General features: G+C 41.2%; 1 protein-coding gene across 1 annotated transcript in view; it reads right to left on the reverse strand.

The window, feature by feature from the left end:
- LOC144522365 (A disintegrin and metalloproteinase with thrombospondin motifs 20) overlaps nt 1–20,721 on the reverse strand; it is an 84,567-nt gene that overhangs the window by 26,917 nt on the left and 36,929 nt on the right. The window contains exons 12-27 of the mRNA XM_078257384.1: nt 20,537–20,682; nt 20,027–20,208; nt 19,054–19,190; nt 18,480–18,597; nt 14,982–15,077; nt 11,097–11,263; nt 10,694–10,823; nt 9,820–9,946; nt 9,514–9,724; nt 8,984–9,148; nt 8,199–8,369; nt 6,945–7,064; nt 5,253–5,360; nt 3,451–3,615; nt 2,463–2,732; nt 112–273 (exon numbers count right to left, since the gene is read on the reverse strand). Coding sequence (XP_078113510.1) covers nt 112–273; nt 2,463–2,732; nt 3,451–3,615; nt 5,253–5,360; nt 6,945–7,064; nt 8,199–8,369; nt 8,984–9,148; nt 9,514–9,724; nt 9,820–9,946; nt 10,694–10,823; nt 11,097–11,263; nt 14,982–15,077; nt 18,480–18,597; nt 19,054–19,190; nt 20,027–20,208; nt 20,537–20,682 — 2,475 coding nt within the window. The remainder of the gene's footprint in view (nt 1–111; nt 274–2,462; nt 2,733–3,450; nt 3,616–5,252; nt 5,361–6,944; nt 7,065–8,198; nt 8,370–8,983; nt 9,149–9,513; nt 9,725–9,819; nt 9,947–10,693; nt 10,824–11,096; nt 11,264–14,981; nt 15,078–18,479; nt 18,598–19,053; nt 19,191–20,026; nt 20,209–20,536; nt 20,683–20,721) is intronic.

A 20,721-nucleotide genomic window follows, 5' to 3' on the forward strand; every position in this document is an offset into this window, starting at 1 on the left:
CAGACATACAGACAGAGAAGACATAACAGACGATAGGGATAAAACAAAAAAGGTGTGTGGGAAAAAAGAAGTGGAAGAGAATGCCGTTTCAGACTCTAAGTATAACCTCACCTCTCCCCAGACACCGTAGTTCCACAGAGGACAGGGCCCAGAGTCACAGCTCTTGGACTCGGCAGGTTTTACCCTCTCATCGCAGTAGCTGTTGCTGTGTCCATCAGCATCCTGACAGACCACCACTCGCCTCTGGAAGCCTCCGGCACAGGTACTGGAACACTGCAGAGCACACAGCGTGGCAATGAGGACTACAACACATGCACACACAAAGGTGCAACAGATACTTTATGCATGAAAGGCCTAGTATGAGTAACTGAACACAATTTCTTAGTTAGATGATTGGTATAGGTGGAATGGACATATATTTTAGTTTTGCCATGTGTATATTATTTTTTCTTAGCTATGTTAAATATTCTAAACTCAACCTTCTCTTTCCCATTTTTTCTGGAGCTTTTGACTGTATCCACAGTTCTCCATGCTCAGGTTTTTGGCCAACATGGATGTGATGTCCTTAAAGTTTTCAGGAAAAGTTTTGAAAAAATCACTGATATAGGATTATGACATGATGTCACAAGTTCTATTTGCTGAAGAAGGCCACGTGATATGGTTGGAAGCTTCAGAAAGCACTAGTAGATACATTTGTGAAAACTGATCTATCATCTAACATAATATAGTGTGGTCAAGGATTTCACAGATTTCACTGAATAAAATATTGTGATTTCAGTGTTTACAAACCAGAAATATGCAGGCACACATATACAAAACACACACAAACACAATACACAACCTGTTATGCTGAATTTATCTGAATCTGGCCAAGACCAAGTCCAGCTGCACTGTTCAAAATTGTCTTCCAAAGATGGGAAACATCAGTCCATGTAGGACAATCTCAAACACTGAACAACACAGCCTTGAACAGAGCAGTAGGTATGCTCTGCATCCAATTAAAATGACACATCCCTACTGTCAATGGGAGTGAGCACATTCAATGCTCTTTATATATGAGGGAGGACAGAGTGAGCCTGAACAGCAGCACGCTTCCAGTCAAGTTCATTATGTGAGACTGAACAGTGTACTCAGATGAATGCCTCTGCTGGGGAGGACGAATTCACAAAATACAACAATGTTTGCCTCAGGGCTTTCAGAAAAACAAGATAAAACCCCACAAAACATTTTATCCTTCTAACAAACAACATTGATCAATAAAATGGAGTTTCACAGTATAATAACAAGGTATTTTGATGGAGTAACAGACATATATTAACTGAATTGTGCTTATTAGGGAAATTAAATAAAAAACGGAAACATTAGGTGCCAAATGTTGTCAATTATCATCTAGCAAAGAGCAGATTTTCTCTTTAAAACTACACACTGGGCTCTGTTTTCATGAAACTGTGAATAAGCGCAAGTGAAAGCACAAACTCAGGGCGAAAGAGCACATACCATATACTTATATGGCTACGAAGATTTAATCAACTAAAAAGGCCCTCCTACATCCTACAAGTGGTTTTGGGTGACATGAATACTAAAAAAAAGAAGCATCCATGACTTAAACTCATGCTACCTATGAATTGCTTCTAAGGTCTATTTTGCACCTCCACCGTGTAAAACCAAAAATAGCTCTTTGCTCTTGTGTTTGCGATAAGATTGAGCTGGGTACACAAGGGAATTTCAGGGCAAAATACATGGCCAAAATAGCACCATGAAAACAAAACTACACACAGGAGACACAACCCCAACTGCACCAACACATCTATTTTGGCACAAGCAGATTCCTTGCAGATCTGAAAATACCAGACACAGTTAAGTGCAAATAATGAATGAACTTCAGCTTGACAAAAAAATATTGTGCCTGCTTTTTACAACCAAGGCCAAGGACATTAAGATAATTAGGAACCTGAACTACCAAGAACCATATGAGTTTGTTCGTGGCCAATCAATTTCACCCTACATATATATATATATATACACCTATGTATATATATATAAAAAATATACAGTATATATATATATATATATACTCTGCAGTCCCTAGTATGCATTTCAATCTGTCCCTTGGTGCTGTTTGTAAAGTCCTTTACCATGTATGGCCCTCTGCCCTGGGAAAAGGAAACATCTGCTACCTCCAAGTGAATGTGTTTACAAGAATGTGTTTACAGACAGACACATACAGGCCTTCGTGACAAACTATGTATAATGTTGGCTTTACATAAAAAAAACTTATGAAAGTAAAATGTTGTGTGCCAATAAAAAATATTTATAAAGCTCCATGAGAAGGTCTTCATTGGTTTCCTGAACACGACAAGTAAATGATGCAACTTCTGACTAGAATTTCTAAAATGATTCTACCACAAGACAAAATACTTCTGCATAGCCCTATTTCCCCAGAGATCACATGCTTAACATACTGCGCCCCAGGGTCCGGTCCTCCACTGGTTGTCAGCTGAGGGCACATTCCAGCTGCTGTGCCCAGGATGGCGTCCTGGGTCCTGGGGATGTCCGTAGGGCTGATCATTGATACGCTGACGGTGGTAGATAGAAGAGCAGGGTGCAGCGGTACACTCCTGTTCTGTCGCAGGCTTCTCATCCGGGTCGCAGAAAGACTGGTCCACTGGCTGGTGGTAGTTAGAGCAGACCACCTGCCTGGTAGTTCTTCCAACGCCACAAGTTACTGAACACTGGGACAGGGAAGAGAGCACCAAGGTGTTAAAAACTGAGGTGAGGGAAGAGGACTGTCAATTTCATAAACAAACAATAATTTCAACAATCTTGGAAAATAATAATTATTTTCCTCTAATTTTGACAATTCACTTTGAGTGCTTGATATCCTTCAAAGGTAGAAGTCTTGTTTAAAGTATGGACTCAACTTTATGGTCTGCATTGCTATGAGAACTGTGTACTAAACTGATGTGATGCTACGTGATGTTACTGGATATTGCCTGCCCATGAATTGCTTCATGATGTGAAGCTCCATGAGTCTGTATCTGTGAATACAACGTGAGTAGAGATATACTAAATATGACATGATTTAATAAACTTAAGACTTTGTCCTCTGAGAAATTTAATTTGGGCTTATATCTTTAAAACAACTTCATTTCACATGAACTCTCGATTAAAAGCTCATGACAGTATCTGTAGATCCTCCCTGGCTCCTTAACTGCCAGCTAAACAATCCCACCACTGGTCTTTTAGTGACATCATCCAGCGTTTTGGCTCTTCCCATGCTGACATTCACAAGTCAATACTTAACTGTCCAAGATCATAGCCGTACCAAATGCCCATTTTGTTTCACAGTGATTTTAACATTGGGGGAAGAATAAACTGAGAAATTACTGAAAGTCTCTGAAGTGGAAAACAGCTGTACTGATTGGACACAGTGTTGGATGTTTTACTCACAGCAGACCACTCCCCGGCACGCCATTGGCCACAGGGGCTGAAGCAGGCTGAGGACTCGGGGGGCCGGGGCAGGAGGGCGCAGTTTGACTCGTCAGCGACCCCTCCCTGGGCATCTCTGCAGCTGACATAACGCGCCCGCTTCCCCTTGCCACAGGACACCGAGCACTGAAGTACATGCAGATACAAGCAGAAATAAAAAAATAAAAAAAATAATAAAAAAAATAAAATAAATAAATAAATATTTGTCTCATGTGGAATTTTTTTGGATTGTGTGTTTTTTAAAGTGATGCCATTAGCTGCATTTTACTTATCCTGACACAACATAATTAGGTAGAGTGCCACTGTTCAGACAATGCACAACACAAATGACATTTGTGTGTTATGTAAGCTGTGCCATACAATGTTTGCAAATTGGCAGCACACAATGGTAATGAGAGCATACTATATACTGTATACAATATATATCATGTATCTGTGGGTCTATAGTACCTGTAATAGACATATAATTACCTAGATATTGTATAGTATAAAATGACATTGGTAAGCTGCAATTATGTAAAATGTCAAGTTACCAAATGACCCCTTTGTTTCTTATAAAAGGATACAAAATGGGTGTAAAAACAAATTCAGCTTTTCTTTGATTCATGTTTCTTTGCAGTAAGAAGATTTTTTTTTTTTTTTCTATGATTAAATCTTTCTTTTTTGAAATTTAGAAAAAATCTTGTCAAGCACAATTTGCATTGAATTATTAAACGTGTTTCAAGGCAAATGGTCTTGATCTGACAAATAGACTTGGGTTTAGGGTTTGTTTGATGCTAGCAAGTTCCTCTAGATTATGCAATTTTTTTTGTAGAGGAGGATTTCTTGCAGCTCAGTAAGACTTACATTTCTCAGACTGATGTTTTTCTTTACCATTGCTGGTGTCCTGAAATGACTCCCTGATCAACTTTCACCTGCTTACATTATATAGCTGTACCTGCCATCTCAAGGGAAATTTAGTGTCAGTAGTAAACATTTCTGAGGGGATGAATACCTAATGCAATCAAATGGTCCCAGCTCAAACAGGCATGTTAATATCCCTCTCATATCAATGACTCTCTAAAGAGGATGGCAGTTCCGCTGCTTAGGGGGAATGTATGCGCATGTGTACGTGTGGTGTGTGTATTACAGTATGTGTTTGTGTCTGTAAGACCACACTGATGCTGGCCTCTTTGACATGTGAGCTCACACTGACTTTCAGATTGACAGACGGGGTTCAATCTTAGAAACCGTAGACTTGTGTTTAGATGAAATCTGGTTTTCATTTGTGACGAGTAACAATGCAAAGTATCAGCGAGACAGAGGGGCCTCTCAGCCCAGACAGTGGAGCCTGTGTGTGTGTCCGTATATGTGTGTGCATGTAAGTATGTGTGTGTAGATGCATCAGGGGGTAAAAGAGACAATGCCAAAGAGGATCATGGTCCTGTACAATGAAGGAATGTTGGGATATACAATAAAGTTTAATATGTCAACCTAATATTTGCAAACACACATGCAGAAGACCAATCATTACTGGAGTGTGGTTTTGGTCAATCAAACACACACAGAAACACAAACACACACACACACACACACACACACACACACACACACACACACACACACACACACACACACACACGGAAGATAAATGAAACTACAAGAATTTGTTTAAAATTCAACAAAAACCACATCACTTGTGTATATTCTTTGGACTGTATAAGGTAAACCCACAGACGGTAATATGCTCCGATGGACCCAATAAACCCAATTTGTTTCCTTACAGCAGTCCAGGAGCCATATCTCCACTGAGTCAGGAGCTGAGCGGAGTTGTCAGGACGAGGTGTGCTTTGTACTGGAGAAGCCCAGGGACACGCCGGCATCTCACAGTCCTACAAAAAACAACAACGTGCAAATACAGTAAAATTATTAATTATTGTGAGTCATACATCACTGCATTGAAACAAAAATATTTCTAAACACACTCCCTTGGATGCAAAGATCAAGGTTGAGGATGTCTCCAGCTGTAAAAAAGAAGAAAAAAAGAAAACCTTTACTTTTATTGTTTAGTTCCATTACCCAAAGCTTGTAGACCCGGCTTATACAAGGCCTGTCCATATTGTGGATTCCAACAACTGAGACAGATCTGGAGACTGAAATGTCATCAGTTCAACACTCTCTGCCCCCATCCTTGTGTCCGTCAGGGTCTAAGAGCTCTTATGTACAAACCACTCAGGTAATGTGTGCTGCAGCCTTATGGTCCATGTCCACCTTGACACTAATTTGGACTTTGGGTCAAAGCAAAGCAGAACAGGCAAACGTTTAAAGACGCTGCAGCTGTTAACCAGGTTACGACTTTCGCTTCATTAATGTTTGTAGTGAAGGTCAAATGCTTAATTTAGGAGCATCATCAAAGATAGAGCCCTCCTTACATAAAACATCAAAATAACTGAATGAATGTGGTCACTCACACACAACCTTATCCACTGGAATCAGATTCTAAGTGACCCTGTAACAAAAAAATGTGGTTTCTAAATCATGCTTGATTTTAGATCTGACTGTCAACAATACATATTGCTTTTAGAAATAAACCTGCCTCCTGCATGAACTGTCTGAGCTGAATAGGGTAGTCCTATGCTACTCTCTAACACGGGCCATAATGGTAAAATATTATTGCCCATTTTCTGAAGTGGTACGTGGTGTAACAAGTTTGAGAAACAATGCTTTAAGCCACCTAAATTGCTGAATGGTCTAGCAGTTCTTGTGCTCAATCATCCCTTAGTGATGTTTTAAGGCTCAAAACTCTCTTCAAAAATCAAGCCGGAGATTTAAAGCTGAACTAATCAACATTTTTATATCAAAATGGGACCCACTGAAATTCACTGATGTCGAATTGTTAATGTTAAGATGCCGGCCATATTATCTGCCCAGAACATTCACCAGTGTTTATGTTGCTACTGTTTTTGTTTTTACATTTCTCCTGATGCAAATTCAAAAAATGCACTCCAAAGAATGCACTACTGTTTTTCTTTTGTTCTTCTTGTGTAGCGGGACTACAACTGCATTTCTTTGTGCAACCCTGTTTTGTACAATGACAATAAATTAACCTTGAACCTATATTAGGGGAGGCATATTCTTATAACTGTCCAAGAGGGCCCTGCTCATTGTAAACTGCAAACTTCAATCTTACTGGACACACAAAAAAAAACCTTTAACCAAGCAAACTTTCCTTAAAACCGATTATAATGAGCCTTGTATCTTGTTTACGTCCTGACCTCAGATGACGCATATAACATCTGCATTCAATCCTGTATAACCCCTTTAATGGTGTTGTTCTTTTATAACTTGCATTTTATTTCGTTACCCCAAGAGCAAATCATAGGCTCCGGTACAAATAAGGGTGAACCTTGAATACTGAACGTTTGGTTATTTGAGCAGTTTGGACAGTGTATGAGCAGTTATTAACACTTTTTTACCTGACTGTCTCTAGGCCTCGCTGCAGCATTGCACTCTCTATCGTCTACTGTGTCACCGTAGTTTCCCAACACACACCTAACAGCTCTCATCTGGTAACCATGGCCACAGGTCACTGCACACTGAAAGACAAAAATCACACACATACATACATACACACACATGAACACAAAAAGAGAGAAGCCCAGTCAACCGCAAGTTATCTCAAACTCTATCTAAGTATGTCAAGGCTGATATCTTAGACGGGGCCTCATTCGAGATTTAGCTCAGCTGAGCCTGGGTAAGACTCTGACATGCATGCATGCATGCATATACACACACACACACACACATACACACACACACACACACACACACACACACACATTCACATCAACAGTCTTAACTCAACCCTTGAGAACCCAATTCTTAACTCACACACGAGGCAATCCGACCACATTCGTGTAAAACACGAGAGCAGAGGAAGTGCCACAGGATAGGTTTATTTGAGCAGCAAATTATAATTACACAGGCATTAACGAACCAATATATACCAGCTCTGTAAATACCACTATCTGACTTCATACAAACGCATGTGGGAGGCCATTAGATCTATGTATATATGTATATATAAACTATACGTATGTATAAACTAGACTATGAATGACCAAAGACACCCATTCATACATGTTTCATTCAATTTGTGCTTAACCCTATACAGAGATTTGAATGCATAGGAAGGTGTGTGTGTGTGTGTGTGTGTGTGTGTGTGTGTGTGTGTGTGTGTGTGTGTGTGTATGTGTGTACGTGTGCACTGTGGGTCAGGTTTAGTCTGACAGGATATGAGGGCAAAGTGAAAGCACCATGGAGGAAATGGCAGCTGGAGTCAGAGCACACTCCTCCGTAACTTGCAGGTATATCAGGTTGCACACACACACACACACACACAAACACACGCACACACACACACACGCACACACACACACACACACACTGACATATACACCATCCCTGCTACACACCACATTCTCTCTCTGTGACGACACACACACACACACACACACACACACACACACACACACACACACACACAGAAGTAATAGATATAAGTCAAACTCCTAGACAGCCAGCCACACATGAAACCCATTTCCTCAGTCAAACACTGCATCAAGTCACCCCGCCCTGGTGTGTCTATGTCTCATCTGTGTGAGTGAGTGTGTGAGTGTGTGTGTGTGTGTGTGTGTGGGCGTGTGTGTGTGTGTGTCTGCACGACTCACCGCTCCCCATACGCCGACCTGCCAGGATGCACACTCGGGCAGCTCACAGCTTCCCACAGCAGGCGGTTTGCTGGATGGGTCGCAGAAGTGCTCGCTCAGCTTTTCCTCCCCAGCTCCCACGTTGCAGGACACTTGTCTGTGCCTCATCCCCTTCCCACAAGTTACCAGGCACTGGATGGGGAAGGAGTGTGTGGTAGGGTGTGGTAGGTTGTGTGATGATGGTGGAAAAGGTCGAGAAAAAGTATTTAATACATTCAAACACATTCAAAATCAGACATTCCCCTGTAACCACCATTTCTACCCTAATTGTCTATGCCAGTGAGGGAAAACCACATATCAGAAACACTGTAATACAATGCAACAGCAATTTAAACTACACCTAAAACCTAAACTAAACCTCTAAAATTATTATGGAGATACATTAATAGTATAGTATAGTCTGACAGTGTTAATAAATCCCAAAAAAATAAGCTTCATAAAGAAGGATTTATTGCAGGGCTGTTATGTTGGGCTGCACTGGATGTGGCTAGTAACCTAATAACTGCATTATATTTTATGGTGCTCTGGTCCACCCCCTGTATCATATTACACACCCCTGACTTAAACTTTATAAATATTTATAAATTAGTGCTAAGCAGTTTTTTTTTAGGCTAGTTTTTCTTACTCTAACATTTGTAGATTACTGTTTTACAGTCTCTTTCTAGGGATTGTAAAGATATATCCAAATCTTCTTACTGCTTCTGTAAGTGTGGTTGTGTGTATAAATGTGCTTGAGAGGTTCCCACCTCACTCCACTCGCTAACAGTCCACTTCGGACACGGCTGGTCGCTGCAGGTTTCAGTGACCACCCTCTGGTATTCGTTGCACTCCCGGTCCACCAGCCGTCTACCAAGGTTGTTCATACAGTAAGACTCTCTGCTCCGGCTCCCACGTCCACATGTCTTAGAGCACTGTTTTACAAGAATACATTAAACATGTTCAGCCCAGTTCATCTATGTTGTACTTTCTCCAATAATGAAATGACTATGAAAATGAAATTAGAGTGCAAATCAGAAATATTCTTCAAAATAATTTAGATTTGTATGGTACATAATACATCATAGATGCATGGAAACTATGGAAAAAGAAATGCACATAATATACAGTATATTGTGTTCATTATTAGACATTAGAAATATAGACATAATAAATAATATATAAACAATTGGTAAATATGCCCCTATTTGGTCCAGGGTCTCACTTTATTTGTTTCCTTTCAATTTGGATTCTGTCAGTTTGCCCAGCATATATAATTCAATTTTTCCACTGGCTGTACCTGTGACCATGCGCTGTACTGCCAGCTCTTAAGCAGACAATCCCCATGGCAGGGCTCTCTAGTCTGAGGTTTTGCGGCATCTCCACAGGCGTTGGCCTCCATCCTCCCACTCTGTCTCTTCATCAGGCTGTACTTCATACATTGAATATCCAGGCTACGGTAGCCTGGGCCACATTTAGCAGAACATTCGCTCTTTCCAGCAACATGCCACCTGTGTGAGAGGATGCATAGAAAGTTTGGCCTTGTGTGCTCTGTAGGAATTTGTTTTGTGGGTGCATGTGTGTGTCTTTGTGCATTAATGCGCACCTGACTTCACAGTCAGTGTTGCAGGGCTCAGCAACAGAAACAGGACGAGGTAAATGTTCACAGCGTTGGTCCGATACCTCGAGGTGATCACTCTTACGCACACACACCACCTTGCGCCTTCGCTCACCTGCACACATGCACATAGACAGATGGGGAAAAGCAGGGTTCAAATCAGATAACATCTGGCAGACACTTTGCTTGCCAAAATATCACATTTCTTCACCTTTAACAAGTCTGACCAGCTTTCCAATATCCAGTCCTTCATCATACAGCCTTAGGGGTCCATGTCGGTCTTAGACCCTACAAATACATCCATTTACTGGATACCACTGTGCCCTCTGACCCACTGGGAGCCTGACTAGCTTGCTTCTAAGGGACATTTGAGGGGCTTAGTTGTGTTAAGGGCCAGGCGAAGGGGAAGGTGTGATTAGCCAGGGTCACACTGGGGTTGCCAGGAGGGGGGTTTATGGAAGGAAGGGATGAGAAAGTACATTTCTAAATCAAGAGGTGAGTGTAAGTGATGCAAGAGAAATCCTAATCATAATGTGCCCTGACACTTAGATCCTTGTCCAAGAAATTCAACTTTCATGTAATAAGAGATGTAAGACACATTATAGGTCATATACATTTTTCCGTGGTAAATTTGTATTGTTTATGTCAAGAGTAGCTGTGAAATGTGCGTGTCCGTTAGACCACAAGGCTCTACAGAAATAAACCTTTCTTCACATGGAAAAATATTGCAGCTTGTAAAATAACTATGGGCCTAAAAGTACATACAATATGTTGATATTGACAAGATTCACTGAGGCCAAAGAGAAGTTATCATATTCTTATTTCTATGTGTGGAGATTTGGAAGCCAAGCTGAGGTCTTACCCTGACATATGCGGTTGCACTCGAGCCAGGAGCCTGAGGGATCCCACACAAACTGCTCCCTGTGTTGCTCGATGGGTATGTTGAAGGAGTAACGGACATCTGGGTTGTAGAGGTTTCCCACACACAAGACCTGTGGAAACAACAGTGGGAAAGGCAAGGTCAAAAGACTTAACAGTGCGTTTTTTATTTTGTCTAAGTCCACACAGAGATATCACCCTTTTAAACAGAGATCTAGCCCAGTATGGCGGTAAGTGAGAAGGAAGCAAACTTAAACAGTGAGAGATATAGAGGTCACAACTAAAGGTTGCAAGATAGAGGAATATACAGTTTAACTAAAGTAGGAATTTAACTGATAAAGGAAACAGTAATTTAAAACAAAGAGGAGAAAGCCTCCTCCTAATACCTGCAGAATGAGCTCCTCCTCAATGCGGTCAGTGCAGTTGATGCGCTCCACTTTTGTGTCTGAGCCGCTGTAGTCAATAACAGTTCCCTTGAAGGTGATTTCCCTTTTGAACATGGCCACCACAAAGTTCCCATTCAGAAGGGAGTTGGACTGGCTGTCAGATAATGCTGGAATAAGAAACGGACACAAACCATAAACAACACAGAACTCCAAATTGTAAAAGAATTCAGCGTAAGTGAAGGAATGTTTGGTTTCCTAAAATGAGTTTGACTCTTGCACAATTGAGGTTTTGGGAATGTTTATGAGATGTGGCATTTCTTATTTCAACCTAAATGTTAAGTAAACAGTCTTTGAGTTGCCAACCTAATTGTTCTGCAAAGCCATTGTTGTAGGGGAGGTATGTTGAAACACTGGTGGCACTAAATTGCAGTTATTTGGAGTTAGACTGCGTGACTCCTCTTAATGACTGACATTGTAATGCAAACAAAGGACCTCCACTGACTGAAAATATAAACAAGTACATAAACATACACACACAAATAACACACAGGAACACATAGATAAGCACTTACACTTGGCAAACTAGTACATAAACCCAAAATAAACCCCGACCACCCCCTCAACACTTTGGTTCCAGAAAACATGCAGTTTATTACAATCTGAGAGTGCATGCCGAAATAATGTAAGTGATTAAGTCTCTCGACGCAAATTTGTTTACATTTAGGACTACACATTGGTGGATGCCAGCTCATTATAGATGAGTGTGGGGTTTCAACAATGATCTACAGATTCTGGATGTCATCATTGACATTTTGGAGAAATGTAAATACATTTTAAAAAAGCCTTAGAAAATGTGCAGACCCAGCCACACACAAAGTGAACTTAAACATATAGGTTACACTTTACTTGAAGGTATCTACATAAGAGTGACATGCCACTGTCATGAATGTGTCATAAACATTATAAACAAGTTATAAACGTTTATGACATAACGCTTCTTTTAGTAAGTGTCATTCAGTTTTTGTCATGACAGGTTATGGTTAGGGTTAGAGTTAGGGTTAGGGTAAAGTGACCAGATTTCTGAGACAAAATCCGGGGACCTTTTCATCTCAGAAGCATAAATACCTCCAAAACAGGTAATGTTTTTATCTTTATAAACTTAAAACGGGGACACTGGCCCAGGGGCGTCACTAGACCTAGAGCTGCAATGGGGCACAAGCCCCCCTAGTCCATGGACATGCTCCCCTGTAAGAAAATGTTGTCTATTTTAATGTTTAAATGCATTAATCTGGTGCACATTGAAAAGAAATTCACAGGTTAGACTTGATTATTCTTATCTATGGATGGAAATATTTGTGCTGTAGCCTGAACTACTTTCTTCATATTTTTGCATTAATGTCACTAGGAAGCATACCAGTAGAAATACATATTCATATTTGTAAGTGGGATATATATAAGTAAGTGGGATTGTCTGGAATCTGACAATATAATAACTATTATGGTAGGATACACTGGCTAAGCAATTTACAAAAAATATCTGTGCTGACATAAATAGTTTACATGAGAATACATTATAAAGTTGGAGACCATGTAGAAATGTTGTTGCAATTTCAAAACCGGATTACTCAGGAGCCGCAAGTTGTACCGATGCATGTGTTGAGTGAAGAGTTTGTGAGATATTTCACAGAGAGTAATGGTGTGCAGAGATGTATGCAGAATGCAAATATGATAACATTTCATGTAGGTTCAATGTTAATTTTCTTGCAAACCATTTGTCACAGCAAGGGGGTTAACACTTTAGCATGCACTGTATCCGTGTCACGGTCTCATTAGGGGCTGAGCCCCCCTAAAGGTCTGATCCTAGAATCGCCCCTGCTGCTACTTCATACTTGTACTCCACTACACCTCAGAGGGAAATGTTGTCATGTTTACTGCACTACATTTATCTGACAGCTTTTGCTTTATTGCTTCAGGCTGGGCTTGTTTCTGAAACAGCTCATTGAGTATCGGATAAAATTAAAACTATTGAGGAAATATTTTCCTTTGACGTTGGTCTAGTATTAAACGAGATCGCTGCAGTCGGCAACGGTGAAACAAGCTACAATGTAAGTTAATAGGACAATTGCCCAGCTTGTATTTACGTTCATAAAAGTGCTCGTTTTGCCGCTGACAGGCTCAGACTAATATTCTAAGTGTCTGACAACATTATGGAAAGGATTTCTAAGGAGGTCGACCTTTCTGTTAAAGAGTAAGATCCTTTTTTAAACATAAAAAGTCAGCGAAATTGTGTTCACTCGACCCACCAGACTCCATGTAAATAAACAGCAATTTTAGCATCGTAAAATATGGGCATTCTAAAACATTTCTGAGCTCTGAGAAATGCTTGCTCTGGCTGTCTTGAGCCTGCCTGTGTAGGGTGCAGGACTATACGTTTGGTCAATGTTTTCTTTCTTTCATTCCAATTTCGGGTCTGTCAGTCACAGTGAAAACCAGGGATATTTCTGGGGACAGCTCCAGCCGGGGACAGGTCACCGAAACCGGGGACTGTCCCCGGAAATTGGGGACGTCTGGTCACCCTAGGTTAGGGTTCATGTGTCATGACAGTGTCATGTGTTCATGACAGTGTCATGTCACTTTTATGTAGAAGAGTCCTCATAAAGAGAAATGTTCATGCCATGGGACCTTTAAGTTTGTTGTCTGGTACACAAGCTGTTCTAAATACCTGTACATTTTAATACAGATGGGTTGAAAATAAAAGTAGAAAACCAACATGAAGTGTCTTAAAAGCCACCATGAGCTTCCAGAACAGCTTCAAATCTCAGATAAATCTTCATTATAAGCAGGTACGTAAAATGTACGGGAGAGAGCTTTTAAGTTAAGGAGCCATGACTTCAAAGGCACAGTCTCCGTTTTTTGTCACTAGTGCATTGATCTTCTCAAAAAGATTTCTACATACTGTACCAGCTGGAGTGACAAAATTGACAGGGCGTTGCAAATACAAGACATGTCTAATATAGACACCACTCACTCAATGTGTGGTTGTGGCACTCAGCAACAGCGGGAGTCAAGCTTCTCACAGCAGCATGGCAGTGAGCCGCTGCCAGATGTGTTTTCTGACAATCTGACTTAAAACATCTTGAACCTGACTTGAACCATCTGAAAATGGGCGCCTGGCCTCACAACCTAGGCACAACTCCTTTTCTGTTTCTCTCTCTCTGTCTGCCTCTCTCCTCACGTGCAAGCACACACACAGACAGACAGAAACACACACACACACACACACACACACACACACACACACACACACACACACACACACACACACACTCACACTCACACTCACACTCACACTCTAAGCCTGGTGGGTCCATCTAACCCTATACCCCTATATCCACTTTCATGCTGCCTGGGTTCCACATGCCTCTAATTAGCACCTATTGCTGCCTCATTTATCTTTCTCAGGGGCTGACACTCCATTTGCTTTCCCAACAAACCCTCTTTGCGATGACCAGATGGACCAACGCCACTCCATGTTTCCTCCATATACACTCAAATGTACAAATGACAGTTTCCTTTCCACAGGACAGTTTGACAACAGTTTGGCCCATGTCTCCTACCCTCCTTCATTAAAAGCCAGCCTCTACAGCTCTGGGTCCACAAGTCTGGGTGGTTTATGGTCATGTTAGGGGATAATGGCACTGACCTATGAGATGAGAACTGAAAGGTGTGTAATGTTTACATCTTATTAAGTTGGACTGCTTCCATTTTGGATTGATTGTCCCAAGAAAACCTGAAATTTGATACAGTGTTGACTTAAACCACACTGTTGCACTGACACACACACACACACACACACACACACACACACACACAGAGCACACTCACCGAGGTAGTTGTCGTCCTCTGGCTTTCCAGAGTAGCTGACCTGTTTGATATCAATGTTGGTGGCTCCAGCTGGAATCCTCACCACTGTGTTGTAACCTGAGGAAGAAGAAAAGATTGAGGGACAGACAGAGCAACACAAAAAGTTACACAACTTTTAAGAATTCTCAAAAGGTAACAAAGTGCCTACAATAACAGCAGTGAGTGGTCCCACCTTGATTTTCATAATAGCTTCACTATGCTACACCAAACCCCAGTCAGGGAAGTTCGGTTCCAACCACTGGGGAATTAAATGTCACACTTGGAAAAATACAAAAAAAAAGGTCTGGTCCTCTCAAATAACCTGCAGGAGGCCTTGTTTTAGTCTCAAAGGCCCGACCATGAAATGATATGTAATTATTCCCTGGACCTACCTTTGGCCTGTAATTACTACACCGGGCCTGTTGTCCCATGATAAACTTACATACAAAACAAGTGAGCGTGAGGGAGAGAGAGAATGTGAAAGCCAAGAGGCGACAACAAAAATGCAAACAAAAAGTATTCATAGCAGCAAGTATCGGAAACTGTTAGCTGACATTGAATGCTTGATTAGATTTGTACTCTTCTTTAATTTGATCATCCAGTTTTGGATTTAAATCATCATTTTGCCAATTCTAGTTTTATGTTAGTTATGTTCAGACAGCATTCAATATTTGACAAGTATAGGTTATTTTATAAATAAAAAATAAAGATTTTGCAGGAAAATATGTGTCTGTTCCAAATACAAGTAAGGTACTGAAAAAAGCAAAATAACGTTTTAGTTTGTAGTTAAAAAAAAGGAAATAGCAGATGAGACCCAACTCAAAGACACAGTTGCTTTTAACAGCTATTTCATCAGTTGAGTAAGAACATATTGAATTATATTGTGAAAATTGCAACATTGTGAGGATTATTATTGAAGAGGAGAAAGTGTCATCCATAAAACATCTTATGATGAGCAACTGTTTGGTGCAACCAAAACTTTGTACTTCTTGGTAAGTCCAGTAAATCACTGGAGGTTCAACTAGATTACCACGGGTGTAGTAATGGCTGTTACGTACAGTTAGAGACTGTTAATATTCACTCAGTTCTTAAGTTATGAGAGTTCAGCTTGAGAATTTGAACAAACACTCGTGTCAGACGCCATCTGGCCTTCCAACTACTTACTGCTGCCTTCAAAATAAAATAGAAACTAAATGGAATAAGAGGAAAGGTGTGGGTTGGTGTGATGGTTAGCCTGACACCTTGAGCCACTCGGGGGCAGCACTTGGTTTACATATTTTTCTCTCATCAGCCATGATGATCTTTCACACACACACACACACACACACACACACACACACACACACACACACACACACACACACACACACACACACACACACACACGCACAGTTACATCATCACAAGCCATGTCAACCATGACTGATCTTTTTTTTTCTCCATTTGAGGCCACACTGTACAGGAAGCTACTGTATATTCCTTCACAATAAACCCTTTTCACTACAACACAAAACAACCTATATACAATGTACTGTTACTGTTTTGTGTGTCATGTCAAATTCCCTCCCTAAACACTGGGGACATGATAAGCTCATAAAAAAGGGGGCATATGAACTACAGAAACCGCCAACATGGCCCCCCTCTGATGAAACACATGCTATCCACAAGCCATCAGAGGCCTCTGAGCTCCGCCAGCTTAGCAACTGACCACACACTAAATCCTCTGCCACCACAGAGTGACCCAGAGATGAACAGTAAACACACCGACCCGGAGGAAAAAAAAAACACAACCATACTGAACTTCGGGAACGCTGGGGTGTACCTCAAACATGCTTTCCTCTGCCACTAGCAAGAAAGAAGATGATGTATTAATAGCCTGCAGAGGAAAATTAGAAGGAGTGACAAGCTCACCCTGATGCAAGTTGTCAGACGAAACTGACTGAGTTGATGACAAACATCTGCTTGTTTTGTAGCTACTGTGATTGGATTATTTTTCCATTCTGAAACAGGAGACATTAACCTCAAAGTTTGTTTTCCATTTCTGCACACATTGCTTCAACTTCAAGTGAAGAAACCCGGGACCCGACAGTACCCGACGGGCCGGGCCGGGTTCGGACAGATATTTAGAAATGATGTTCGGGTTCGGGTCGGGCTCGGTCACATCAGCGCGATAAGGGACTGAACATTTTAAATTTAAAACAGCTTATGTAGTGTGTTAACGTGCGCTTGTTGCCCTGTGTGCGCTGATGCGCTCATCTGTTGACATTTCCAAATGCCTTCCTACAGTTGCTTAATAAAAGCGGGCTTTCCACACAAACAAACGTACATGTGTCATTAGTATGAGACATTTTTTTTTTATTTTAACTGTGTCGGGCTCAGACATAAATATCTTAATGCCTGTAGGGCTCGGGTCGGGTTCGGACAGAAAAATGCGGCCCGATCCGCACTCTAATACATATAGGAAAATGTTAAAAAGTAATTTCAAAATGTCAAAAAATGTCTATGTCATTTCAATGGTCAGAATCTTGAACTGTAATGTGTTTATGAAGATGTGACTTGACTTGGACTTTTCCCAAAAGACAAAAAAAAAACATCTCTGGATTTACCTGCAAATTTAGTTTGTCTAGCCTGGTGAAGACGGGAAAGAATGAACGAGATAAAGACAGAGATTGACAAAGAGAAAGTGAACAAAAAAGACAAAAGCAGAGACTAAGAAATAGTCAAGCAGAAAAGGACAAAAGGGTGAAAGACAGAAAGACGGGCCTAGACCCAGGAGCAGAGGGATATCCTGCCTGGGCTGCACTCCCACTTGTGTTCTCTTTCTAAAGGTCAAGCCAAATTTCCAGGGCTGAGCTCAGTGCCTGGTTTGGTTCAAAACAATCCTCAAACCCTGTGCCCCAAACAGCCAACAGAGTGCAGAAAGAAAGCAGATGGATAGAGATGCTGAAGCTCAGCGCCAAACTAATGCCGAGGGCACACCCAGGGCTTTTATGCTGATGTTTCTGCTGTTTTGCTGCCCAGACCTTAAAAGGGTTGGATGCAATCAGCAGTTGGCCCACATTGAAGCACTGCATTAAGCAAGACAGTTCAAAAGGGGTGATGTCAGGTTTATGCTTGCTATCGAAAGACCTGACAGAGTGAGAATGCTGTGTTAATCAGTTTCTAAAGCTTTAGAGAAGATTGGTGTTGTGCAGTTTTTCCAAATTTGGCTGAAGCACGTACCGTTGCTGATAATCAAGCTTAATATGTTTAAACATAACCAGACATGACATCAGCACCTAATATGTGCATACAGCATGTCAACATTGCAGACACATGGAGCTGAAGTCTTTCTTAGCTTTTCTATGTTTACTGCGTATCAGATATATCACAGTTTCTCTGCAGAAGCTGCTGACATACAGTATGTTTAATAGCAACACCTTTTTTGTGAGCAGTCAGCTATTTGTGTACCGTACATGTAACCCGAGCAGCGTGACTTACCATACTGAGCATCGTTGAAGGTCCCTGCTAGGGTTCTACACGACGAGTTGTCCCCGCCACACACTCCACACTTGTCATTCCTGGCCTTTGAGTTGAGAACGTGGTCGCAGCCTGCTTGCTAAAGAGGCACATATGAAAAGAAGATAAACATTTATGATTTGATGTAATATGACATACTGTACTTAAAATGATTAGTTTGAATGTCTGTTGAATTATGCACTTAATAGTATGCAGTGTTTTATCTGGACACCATGAACTTGGAAAATGCAGGTGTTTTGGATTGTGACCTATAAACACTTCACTGAAAAGTCAAGCTTCATCCTTTCCAGTAATTACAAAATGTGAATCATGTAAAAGTATGAGTGGGCTGACAATGTTAAGTTAGTTTTTGTGCACAGATATATGACACTGCATATCATGATAGTATGAGAATAAGTTAAGGCTAAGATTACAATGTTAAAGCTTGTGTGTTTGTGTGTGTGTGTGTGTGTGTGTGTGTGTGTGTGTGTGTGTGTGTGTGTGTGTGTGTGTGCGCGCACATATGTTGGTACGTGTATGCATAAGTTCATCATACCCTGCAGAGGCCTTGAACACAGATGTCGTAAGTATCTGGCCCACACGGCGTGCCGTCAATGACGCGGTCCTTGAGCTGATAGTATGCTGTAGTCCCAGCAACCCGGCAGAAGAGCTTACAGCGATCTTTCATTAGTACTGTATGGAAAAAGAAAACAAACTCTGGAAAAAAATTGGACTATAGCTCATTAAGTTAATGAGATTAATAAAATAAAATCCTGAACAATAACAAGATGAAAGTCCAAGAGATGACTTGCATGTGCTGATGAAATAAAACCATATTTTGAATCTTATACCTAGTTTGATTTTTTTGCAATGTTCAGAGAACTCTTGCTAGAGTTGCCAATTTTGTATCCGTTGTTTGGAAGAATCATTTGGTATCTGACAGTGCACTGGCTCCAGGGCTTGGCTTGTTTGCTTGTATAGCATCAATTAAATGAATGAATCACTTGCAGTAACTTAGACATGGTGGTCTTTGCCAGATGGTAATCTCATGTAGCTGGGCAAGCCATCTCGGGAAAGAACGAGATCGGCTGTAAGAGGAAAAGTTGCCAGGAGGTTCACATGGAAGGGCTGCGTGTTGCTTTAATGTTGCTGTGGTTTAGTGTCAACTATACCCCAGGCAGCGAACTTTTCAAAGTATGACAAAGGAAGGACACAAACACAGATGTGTACTCTACCTTACACATCCACCCATATCTATCTTCTCCCCTCATATATTAAAAGTACATTAGATTCAAATGCAGTAGCTACACAGACATGTCAACTTCACATGTCTTGGCATCCACATCCCTCCTACACAGAGTGTGGTGTGCAGCATTTATGTTAAATGCACCAAACTTACTTCATCACTGGCTTCAAAGTACATTGTATAGTTAGTTTGGTGTAAATATAGTATACATCTTTGATGTTGCAGCCCATGTTACCACAAGACATTCAAATTACATACTTTAGGATTACATTGGTGTACTCACTGCCACTGTACTTGGGGACCCAGCGGACGGTGGGAGGTAGACCGTTGATGTTGAAGTGCTTGCCGTCAAACTGAGAGCACTGCTCTTCGCGGAAATCTTTCCGTCCTCGTGGACATGGCTCAGTGTTGCAAGAGCGGAACTTCATCCTGCGACCCACACAGAACTTCCCGCCATTTCTGGGCCTAGAGTAAGAGAAGACGGGTCACAGGAGCACAGGACTTCATTTCAATTAATGGATCATCTTTGCTCTTGTGTGACTGGTGCTCTATGACTTCAAACCCACATTGTTTACATTTAAATTCACACTAAGGAAACAATCTCTCTGTGACTGTTGCTTAACATCAGGCTGAGGCTAACCGAATCCGACATGCAGGTTTGTTTCTCACTTTAGCTTGTTTACAACTCTTATTCAGGCATGACTGCTCTTTTTTTACTGCTTCTCCTACTGGTTCACAGTCTGACCCATATTGTAATGGCTTTGATTGTCATAACTGTCTGATTCTTTCTTACTCAGGCTTGTTGCAATCTCTGGCAGTGCTCCGAGTTCCTCCACCACAGGACCTGGAGCAAACACTGTAGGGCCCCCAGGGACCCCACTCCCCATGGACTGACTGCAGGTCCAACTCCTTGTTTACACACATCCCGTGTCTGCAGTACTGCATGTGAAAAGACACACAAAAACCATGACTGCAACT

This window comes from Sander vitreus, chromosome 8, assembly GCF_031162955.1.
Source record: "Sander vitreus isolate 19-12246 chromosome 8, sanVit1, whole genome shotgun sequence".
Lineage (NCBI taxonomy): Eukaryota > Metazoa > Chordata > Actinopteri > Perciformes > Percidae > Sander > Sander vitreus.